The sequence below is a fragment of the Rana temporaria genome, chromosome 10 (genome assembly GCF_905171775.1).
Source record: "Rana temporaria chromosome 10, aRanTem1.1, whole genome shotgun sequence".
Lineage (NCBI taxonomy): Eukaryota > Metazoa > Chordata > Amphibia > Anura > Ranidae > Rana > Rana temporaria.
In genome coordinates, this window is record NC_053498.1 from 29,303,598 (window position 1) to 29,314,638 (window position 11,041).

Here is an 11,041-nt window from a genome sequence, read left to right on the forward strand (position 1 = left end):
AATGTTTGTGGTCATTCCTCATAACTGAGGTCTCTCCAGTTCCGTTATTAGTTTTGTTCCCCTTCTCTGGACTCTCTCCAGTTCCAGCACATCCTTCCTGAGGACTGACGACCAGAACTAGATGGCATACTCAAGATGTGGCCAAACTAGAGTCTTGTAAGGTAGAATTATAATTTTATTTCTCGAGTAGATACCTTTTTTAATGCATGCTAATAGTATAGTCTGAAGGCCTTGCCAGATCCTCAGTTCTCTCAAAGGTTCACCCCCTAGCAAGTATAGCGCCAACAGTTTATGCAGTGCTTTACAATATAAAAAGGGAAACAATACGGTTATAATAAATAAAATACAAGAGGACCCTGTTTAGAAGATCTTACAATCTAATAGGGTAGGGCAGGTGGTACAAAAGGTTGTAACTGTGGAGAATGAGCTGATGGAAGTGGTAAAAGATTAGTTGGAGAAGTGAGAAGTTTCCTTGAAGAGATGAGTTTTCAGGGATCGCCTGAAGGTAGCAAGAGTAGGGGATAGCCGGACAGGTTGAGGTAACGAGTTCCAGAGGATGGGAGAGGCTCTGGAGAAATCTTGGAGATGAGCATGGGAGGAGGAGATGAGAGAGCTTGACAGTAGGAGGTCTTCAGAAGAGCGGACGGTTTGGTATATGTTTGGAGACTGGTGATGTAGCTCGGGGCAGAGTGGATGGGTTTGTAAGTTGTTAGTATTATGAATTTAATTCGCTGGGCGATCGGGAGCCAGTGTAGGGATTGGAGGAAAGGTTTGGCAGACACTGAGCGGTTGGTAAGGTGGATTAGTCTGGCATCAGCATTCATGATAGACTATAGAGGGGATAGCCTATAAAGAGGCAGGCCAATGAGAAGGGAGTTGCAATAGTCAAGGCAACTTGCATTCATATTTTTTATCAGCGTTAAACCTCATATGCCATGTAGATGCCTACCCCTTTGATTTATTGGGGTATTCTTGTAAATTTTCTATTTTCGGCTGTGAGCTTATTTCATTTATGTACACGTTAATTGGTCCCAGGACAGAGCCCTGGGACATTATGCTCACAACTCCAGGCCATTCTCTAGATACGCTATTTATCACCACCCTTTGGACACGCTCTTGACATATCGTCATCTGTGTAATTATAGTCAATGGCACACTTCTAAGCCTAGCATTGTTTTTAGAGTTTGTGCTATGGCATTCTTTAGTACTACATGAGAGCCTTGGCTTTTCCAGACAACAGCAATCCTACTTGGTACCTATAAGTTATCGATGTACTGGAAAGTGCTCCAGGTTTAACTTTGCTTGACTAAATATTCACCAAGGTTATGTATACAATAATAGCCAAACAAGTTTATGACAAATATACTACGTCACTGGGAATTGTCAGATGTCTGGAGGTGAGTCATGGGAACGGACAATCTGTTCACTCTGCAGACCTTTATAAACCTTGTCCAGAGCTGACAACGGTCCATTCAAAATTCCAACAATTCAAGAAGAAGAGTTACCATCAGCTCACTATGCTTTATATCTGGATATGCATGTTCCTGGGGCTTGCAGGTAAAACCCAAATACATTACACCTCATATCATCTCTGTTACATCTTAAGATAGAAGTATGTTTTTTTTTTGTTTTTTTTTTGCAAAATCATACTTACCTAGATGGATACAGCATCGGTTAGATGCTGCATCTGTCCCCGCCAGCTCTAAGACCAAAAACCAAGCGATCAAACACCAAAGATGGCTCCCTGAGCACAGAGCTGGTGACTGACCACTGTAGGCTCTGCCCCAAACCCCCCCCCCCCTCGCTGGGCTGTGGAGGGAGCAGGAGCCACTGGCTCAGTCTCTCAGTGACTCGCTGGGAGTCTGAGAGGAAACCGGTCCAGGCATGTGGGCGGATCCCGACTTTATTGTTGCGATCTTGCCCAAACCTGAATCGGCTCTGTGACATTAGCCAACAATGGGTTTCCAACCACTGTAAGCTGAAAACAAGTCACAGAAGTGCAGAGCAAACTGCACTCTTGTGATCTACAGGAGAAGTGGAGCTTTGGCTGTACTTCACCTTTAAAACAGAAATGTTCTGGTTTTGTAGTGTAGGGATATATCTAAAACATATTCTTCTGTTATTGATTGAATGCAGACAGATTTGAACCGTAATAGATTTGTATTAATGTATGCATGTCTGCTAGGTAGAATCACAATCTTTATTTGTTCGAGCTACCATTTCTACTAAGATATTAAGTGTTGGGAAATTAACATTTTAAAGTTGTGACAAGAACAAAACATAAAGGGACATTTTCCAAAGGGCACACATGCTCAGGTAACCAATGTGAGCAGAATTGCCTCAGTTGGGGAGATTTCCACTCACTTTCTGTTGCACTCCTGAGACAGGAAGGGAAGGCCGATTTTCTTGATAAGACAGAGAAATCTGGTTTCATGCAGGAGTTTAGATGATGCCTTCTGTGACGCTGCATTCTCAAAAAGCAGTCTCAGAGCAAAGCAAAAGGTGAAATTTATTCTGCATTATTCCTCCCCTTCTGCCCAGAAGCACATACAGACCATTCTTTCATGCCCTCTTTATGCCAAAGAGCTGCTGGAAACAAGAGGAGCTGCCCTGTCAATGCACTCAGTCATTTAGGTTCTAAGTGCCCCAAGGTTATGGACTCTCCTGATGAGACAAGTTTAGTACTTGGTGCGTTGCCCATCACTGGCACATGCATGAGCAATCATACCACAAGTACCTGGAAGTATTTTGTTTTCCCTTGCTGGCAGAACATAGAAGCTGGGGAGCGAAAGGAATGTTAAAATATACTCTTGCAAGTGGGAATAAAGTTTTAACTTTGCCAAAGCTTGGCAGCAAATTTTAGGTCTCTGTTCCACCAAGTATTTGTAGATAAACTCTTTTTGATTCCTTTGCAGCTGCTGCTCCTCAGTATGATGACGATAAGATTATTAATGGCTATGAATGTGCCCAGCATTCCCAACCTTGGCAAGTTTACATCAGCTACAATGGAGGACAATGGTGTGGTGGATCCCTGATTTCATCACAATGGATCATATCTGCAGCTCATTGCTATAAGCCGTAAGTTCCGATATTCTTCTTGTAGATTGGTAATACTTGGCAATACAGAACAAGCCAGTGGCCCAGGGCTGAAAGGATTTGGGCCCCCGAATAGCATCAGAGAATCATATGTCAGCCATAAAAAGGGGACCTATAATTGTCTGAATAATCAGACCAATGGGAAATCCACTGTTCAGTTCATGCTTTACTTAAAAGCATAGCTATGGGTAAAATGTTTTAAAAATATATATATTTAATGCGTTCCATTATTAACATTAACATGGCCGTAACACAGTTTTATTATCTGTTGGTCCTGCACAAAATTATATTACTTTTAGCCAAGTGAGTTGGCAAAAATGGAAGCTAGAGAGGTTTGGATAATCCATTTAGGACTGACAGGGTCGGTTTTTATGGCCGGCTTTTATTCATATAATTTACATTTTCAAATCATTAAAAAAATAAAGAATCCATTCACATGTAGCGCTATGCCCACAAACCCAGCTGCCGTTTTATCGCTATGGTTTATTTAATATATTGCCTGTATATTATAATTGTGATGATTGTCAGTAGTGGCAGTAGCCACAAAGTCATCCAATACTGAAAACAGGATAGAGTAACATGATCGGAAACAAGTTATTATTTAGCTGGTAGAACAAGGTTAACAGTGTGATCAAGTTTTTCTTTACAATCAAAAGAGGAATATTTAGTGGGTGGTGTTCAAGGGGGCGTTTTTATAGCCAGCACACAGTGGCTTATTATACTATGTGTATTGTGCTACCGGAAAAAAATGGTGGTAGCAAAACACAGACACACACCCTACACCTTCTTATTTAGTATCCAAATTTCTGCAAAGTTAATGTTTTGCCATGATTTTTATTTATAGAAATCCTCTAAATTTTGCACATTATATGTAGTCACCGTTAATTAAGACATTGTGATATCTACAGCTCCTCTTTATTCTTGTATCCAACTTATACAGGCCCAATACCTTCATTGCTCACCTTGGGGAACATGATGTTACTAAACAAGAAGGAACGGAACAGCGTATCCAGGTGGAAAAGGCTATAATCCACCCCCTCTATGATGAAGACTCCATCGATAACGATTTCATGCTGGTCAAACTAGCTAAGCCTGCCCAGTTCAATCAATATGTCCAACCCATCCCAGTAGCCTCTTCCTGTCCAACAGCAGGAAGTCAGTGTCTGGTGTCAGGCTGGGGAAACATGAGAATCATTGGAGGTAAGTACATTTTCTGGGCTTTAAAAATAATTGTTTTAAAGCTGAACTTTATAAAATAAAACATCAACTGCAGTTAATGCAAGAAACTATTTTATTATCAGACTTATAACGTGCATGGTAGCAGATTGGAAGAGGAAGGGTGAGGCTATGTACACACGATCGGTCAATCCGATGAGAACGGTCTGATGGATTTTTCCATCAGTTAACCGATGAAGCCAAGTTAAAAAAACGATCGTGTCAGAACGCGGTGACGTAAAACACAACAACGTGCTGAAAAAAATTAAGTTCAATGCTTCCAAGCACGCGTCGACTTGATTCTGAGCATGCGTGGATTTTTAACCAAGTTTAACATTTTTTAACCGATGTATAAATAACGGATGGGGCCTACACACGATCGGTTTGGTCTGATGAAAACGGTCCATCAGACCGTTCTCATCAGATTGACCGATCGTGTGTACGCAGCATTACCCTTAAAATCGAGGTAATTTAAAAAATGTATTCTACAACAGTCGCCCTCCCTTACCAATAACATCACTTAAGGCAAACCCATGAACCTCATTCCCTGCAAGAATTAGAATAATGCACAACATTCATAATGAACCTGAAGACATCTACCAGTAAAACTAATGCCGCGTACACACGATCATTTTTCAGCATGAAAAAAAAACGTCGTTTTTCAGCATGTTGAAAAAAGAACGTTTTTCCAACTTCATCATTAAAACGACGTTGCCTACACACCATCGTTTTTAAAAAAATTATCTAGCAAAGCGTGGTAACGTACAACACGTACAACGGCACTATAAAGGGGAAGTTCCATTTGCTTACTCCATTATGAACGGTAGTTTTACCAGAACGAGCGCTCCCGTCTCATAACTTGCTTCTGAGCATGCGTGGGTTTTTAACATCGTTTTAGCCCACACACGATCATTTTTTACAACCCGAAAAACGACATAGTTTAAAACAACGTTAAAAAATGCAGCATGTTGGAATTTTTTTTTTTTTTCGTTTTTCAGAACCTAAAAATTATGTGAAGCTCACACACGATCATTTTAAATGACGTTTTTCAAAAACAACGTTTTTTTCATGCCGAAAAATGATCGTGTGTACGCGGCATAATACCTCATCCAATCCCCATCATTGTATATGAATATATTTCTAACAACAAAAATAACCTCATGAAATTATAAGATTATTTAACATAAATCAGACAAATTGGAAACTGACATCAACATGAGAACTGGAAAAACAGTTGGCTCTCAAAGCAAAGTTTGGGCTCCTCTCTCTTGTTTATTGTTCTGGTTCCTTGGAAGTAATTTTGACAAGCTTTGGGGTTGATTTACTAAAACTGGAGAGTGCAAAATCTAGTGCAAATGTTCATGGTAGCCATTCAGCTTCTAACTGCAGCTTGTTCAATTGAGCTTTAACAAAAAAAAAATCTGGAAGCCGATTGGTTTCTATGCAAAGCTGCACCCGAGTTTGCACTCTCCAATTTTAGTAAAGCAACCCCTTTTCTCTGCCACCGTTTTCGATTTGATTTTAGTAAAGGGGGAAGGGTTATATTTTCTGTCAGGTCTTTACTATTGTCCATTTCCCATTAGCAATATTTAATTTTCATCACCATGCGATTTGACATGTCAAATCGCATCTCAAATCGGCAGCAATTGTCGGCAATGGCACTGTCCTAATCAGTGCGACGCCGCATCTGCGATTTCAAAAAGTAGTTCCTGTACTACTTTTTGCGATTTCGGGCCGCGATTTACATTAAATTGCGGCCGAAATCGCGGCAAAATCGCAGCCGCGAAATCGCGGTAAAATCGTGCATTTTACCGCGATTTTGAATTCGCAGCAGTGTGAACCTAGGCTAAAATAAACACCTGAAAGGATGTAAACTGGATAACTCAATATATTAAACATAAATTAATGTAATATATAATAAACTGAAGAGTCATTAAAGTGCATATATAATAAAGTCCATAAAATAAATATTGAATGGATGATGGATAGTCCACAGGAATTTTCAAAAGGAGGTTTCTTAATATGGAAGGTGCCTTTCACCAACACCGCCACATGTGCAAAGAAAGGGGAGTTCTCACACCCCCCTCTGTATAAACTCTTACCAGAAATAGTAAGGTAATAGGCAGAAAATAATGCTGGTTAACAATCCTGTGATATCCAATTTAAATCCGATTTCCTAGGACCAACTTAACCAAAGGGGCTTGATTACACATAGGATCACTGGGCCAGATCCACAAAAGGGATACGCCGGCGTATCTGCTGATACGCCGTCGTATCCCTGTTTCTATCTATGCGACTGATTCACAGAATCAGTTACGCATAGATATTCCTAAGATCCGGCAGGTGTAATAGTTTTACACTGTCGAATCTTAGGATGCAGTACCTCGGCCGCCGCAGGGGGCATTTCTCGTCGAAATTCCGCGTCGGGTATGCAAATTAGCACTTAAGGAGATCCACGAAGCGGTTTCCCTTCGTGAAGTCTCCGTAAGTTGTTAGTTTGCAAATGCAAAATTAGGGCTACTTTTACAAAGTGTAAAGTTAGTACACCATGTAAAAGTAGACCCTTCTTTCCCGCGACGCTGTCAATTTTTTTTATTTTTTTTTTTCCGGCGCGATTCACAAAACTCGGCGTAACATAACTTCGCGCAAAGCACGTCGGGAAAATCGCGTCGGGAGCATGCGCAGTACGTCCGGCGCGGGAGCGCGCCTAATTTAAATGGGACTCGCCCCATTAGATTGGGCACGCCTTGCGCCGGACGGATTTAAGTTACACCGCTGAAAATTTCTAGGTAAGTGCTTTGTGGATCGGGCACTTAGGTAGAGATTTTGCGGCGTTGTAACTTAAATAGGAAAAGTTAAGTTACGGCCGCTTGTTGTGGATCTGGCCCACTGTGTCCAATCATATGAGGAAAAACAGAACCATATCCATAGTGTAATTCTGTATAGAAGGTCTTTATTTTCCTAAAAAAAAAAATCATTTAGTGTCTCCAGGTAGCGTACTGAGACTGTAAAGTTTGATTGTCGCCGAGACAACCCTTACGTTTCGTCGTAATCGACGTCATCAGAGGGCGTGTCTGTACGTGTACCTTAAAGTGGTTGTAAAGCCTTAAGGTTTTTCACCTTAATGCATTCCAAGGGACTTTCCATGGGTGCACTCTATGAAGAGGAGGTGCTTGGAGCGCCGATGGGGCACCCCAGAAGAAGAGGATCGGGACGGCTCTGTGCAAAACCATTACATAGAGCAGGTAAGTATAGGCATGTTTGCTGTTTTTATTTTTTTTAAAAGGGAGTGTTTACAATCACTTATACGGCATTATGCAGTATAATATATTATACTCTTTTTGTTTCTGTCTTTTTTTAGTGCAATATGCTACAAAATTACAGTGTCTTGATCTCCCTGTTCTGTCGGACTCCAGTTGTAAAGCTTCTTATTCAAACATGATCACTTCAAATATGTTTTGTGCTGGTTTCCTAGAAGGTGGCAAAGATTCATGTTCCGTAAGTATTGAAGATATATAGAATTATGAATATTAATACATGTCTTTATATTGTATATTTAGGATAGTAAGAATATCCACAGCAAACCATATGACTGCTATAGGACCAATGGCAGAACTATTGCCTGGTCTATGGGGCCCAGGGCAGAGAAAGGCCTGGTTAGGACCAGAAGGTGTAAGTTGTGTCATTTAAAGAAGACCTGATCCGAACCCATTAATTTACCTGTATAGCAAAACAAATATATTCAAGATATGCTGTGGCAACTGCAGATCAAACAGAAGCTAACATGGCAGCTTACTAGGAGGAGGGTTTAGTGCAGCTTTACTGTCTGTCTGGTGCTCGCCGTTCTGTTATTTGAGCAGTTGTTAGTGTTGTGCTTTTACAACCCTCGCTCTTCTCTGTTAATATGAGGCAAGTGCAGGACTTGGAAATGCAGAGTATTCTCCTCCTAAGAGGAGTATATTTATTATCACAGCCAAAAATGAAAAGGATGGGGGGGGGGGGTGAGTAGGCAGAGCATTGTTAAGTGAGGCTGAGAGGATAGCATGCTTCCTGGCACTTTCCACACCTCAATCAGGACAGCACCACGCAGGTTTTCTGCTGTCATGTGTAAACATAGAACCTGGCATAGGAAGTCTTAGACTACTCACTTCCTCTGTAGCTCAGACTGATGACATCGTTTGCAGAGCAAGGCAGAGGAAGTGAGTAGTGGAAGACTTCCTCTGCCAGCTTCTGTGTTTACGAATGACAGTTATGCTCTGGTGTGATGTCAGATCCTGTGTAGGACCCATGCTGATAGAGATCTGGAAGGAGTCAGGCAGCCCAGTGTACCTGGCAGAACAGGAGATCTTCCTGGAGTTCTGACTGTGCCCCGCATGTGCTAATAGAAATCAGAATAGGGACAGCTGAGCAATAGTACAGTAAGTCACTTTTAGTAAACCATGTTTAGGGTTCTTTGTAAGTACCCATTGTATTCTGCATTTCCTTTTCCATAATGCCTTATTTCATATATCAAAACATACATTCCCCAATTAATATCTCCTCATTCCATTTGCGATGCTGTGCATTCTCTATTCTGCAACCCCTCATTCCACAGCGCCTCATTCCCTATACCATACTGTACATTTCCTAGTTCCTCGTCCGCACCCCCTGGTTCTGTATGACATGCTGTTTACTTCATGTGCTACTGAGCCTTATTCATATACAATGCTGTACATTCTCTATTCTGTACCCCCTCATTCTGTATACAATATTGTACATTCCCTATTCCATCCACACCCCTTGTTCTGTATGCCATGCTATTTATTCGCTGTTTTATACTATGCCCCTTTGCATCTATGCAACTCTCAGTCCCCAAGAAGATCCTTGCTCACAGTGTCCTTGGAGCTGACTGCCACCCAATCTCCTCAGGTAGATCCTTAAAGAGGGAGCCAAAAACCCAATATTTCTAGCAGCCTAGCTAGTAGGAACACTACACCAGCATGATATTGACATTTTGGAATTATATAATAAGATATAACTAAAATAAAGTTGTTTAATAATTTAAATGTATCACATCTATATCTTATTTAGTCAGTTTTTGAGGTACTCTGGTGAATATTTACTTATAGAAGCTGGAGGGTGGTTTGATCCACACAAGTGAACACAAAATTCAATTTTTAGTGGTCTTATCCTTTAAGTAATTTCCTGCACTTATGTAACTCTTGTTTTCACAGGCCGATTCTGGTGGACCACTGGTCTGCAATGGAAAGCTGTATGGAGTGGTCTCCTGGGGTCGATCGTGTGCACTCCGTAACTATCCTGGTGTCTACACCAAAGTCTGCAACTATTTTGACTGGATTAAGAACACCATAGAGCAAAACTGAAGCCAATTTTACACCGAAACAAACGTACAATAAAGCATAGTGAAAGTTCTCAGCATTTCAGTGTCTGTGTCAATTTATACTGCCTGTGGTTTTTAGAACTCTTGTGCGCAAAACTAAACACAATCTTTAAGCCACCAAGGTTTTCTACACAAGGAGATTGCTATATTTTAACTAAACCATGTGGTTGTTTTTACCAATCAAGCTGTTGTGGTGATGCAACTAAAGAATGTGAACCTGTACATACACCTGTTGTTCAGAAAGATCTAAATACAACATAAAGGTAACCACCTAATGCCCAGATACATGTGTGCTTCTACTTATGTTATATTGAGAATTTGTTATTAGCTGGCCTTAGGAGGTATTTCTTAGGCCCCATACACACGGGAGGATTTATCCGCGGATACGGTCCAGCGGACCGTTTCCGAGGATTAATCCTCTCGAGGATTTCAGCAGATTTTAATGCGATGGAGTGTACTCACCATTGAATTGAAATCCGCGCCGAAATCCTCTGGCGATGACGTGTCACGCCGTCGCCGCGATTATGACGCGGCGACGTGCGCGACGCTGTCATATAAGGAATTCCACGCATGCGTCGAATCATTACGACGCATGCGGGGGATCCCTTCGGACGGATGGATCCGGTGAGTCTCTATACAGACCAGCGGATCCATCCGTTGGGATAGACTCCAGCAGATGGATATGTTCTGCATGTCAGCGAATATTCGATGTGCTGGAATCCATCCCAGGGGAGATATATCCGCGGAAACAGATCCGCTGGCGTGTACACACCATAGGATCTATCCGCTGAAACCCATTTGCTGGGATTTATCTGCGGATGGATTCTATGGTGTGTATGGGGCCTTAGGCTTTACGGTGTATAAATATTCTTAAAATCAAACAACACTTGTGCTACCTTGCAATTTTATACCCAGCTGTTGCCACATGGTGTCCATCACAACTTGAAAACTGAACAAAAAAAAAAACTGCCATGGGGTTGTAGCACTATTTTCTAATAGTAAATACACAACATGTACCACTTATGCCCAAACAAATGAGTAAATAAAGGGCTGTCCATTTAACAAGATCCAAAAAACTAAAAAAGGTGCTCAAAATGACCCATTCAGCTCATAACATCCAATACAAAGTGAATGCCTCTTTGGTGCACCCCAAGTGCAGTCCAGGTGATCCCCACTTGCTCTGCCACTCACCGGAAGAAATTGACTATGTGAAGGGCTCATCTCCCATAAACAACAGGTATTAGCCATGATGAAGGAGAGAAATGAGAAGCTTTCTCTGGTAAAGTATACTTTCTTATTAAAGGAGAAGTCCAACCTGAGCTTTTTAGGCTGGGCTTTTCCTAAGGGTCA

The 11,041-nt window shown here is 41.4% G+C and overlaps 1 protein-coding gene across 1 annotated transcript; it reads left to right on the plus strand.

Annotated features, from left to right (window-relative positions):
- Positions 1-1,310: 1,310 nt before the first annotated feature.
- Positions 1,311-9,729, plus strand: LOC120916481 (trypsin-like). Its single transcript, XM_040327467.1, has 5 exons — positions 1,311-1,557; positions 2,916-3,078; positions 4,037-4,296; positions 7,673-7,809; positions 9,525-9,729. The coding sequence occupies exons 1-5, from the start codon at positions 1,326-1,328 to the stop codon at positions 9,672-9,674; spliced, it is 942 nt and encodes a 313-aa protein (XP_040183401.1). The 5' UTR covers positions 1,311-1,325; the 3' UTR covers positions 9,675-9,729.
- The last annotated feature ends 1,312 nt before the right edge of the window (positions 9,730-11,041 follow it).

Bases quoted from the DNA above. Each gene is read 5' to 3' on its own strand.
- LOC120916481 (XM_040327467.1), top strand. From the start codon at position 1,326: ATGTATACAATAATAGCCAAACAAGTTTATGACAAATATACTACGTCA. The intron at 1,558-2,915 runs GTAAAACCCAAA...ATTCCTTTGCAG, and splicing joins CATGTTCCTGGGGCTTGCAG to CTGCTGCTCCTCAGTATGAT. The intron at 7,810-9,524 runs GTAAGTATTGAA...TTGTTTTCACAG, and splicing joins GTGGCAAAGATTCATGTTCC to GCCGATTCTGGTGGACCACT.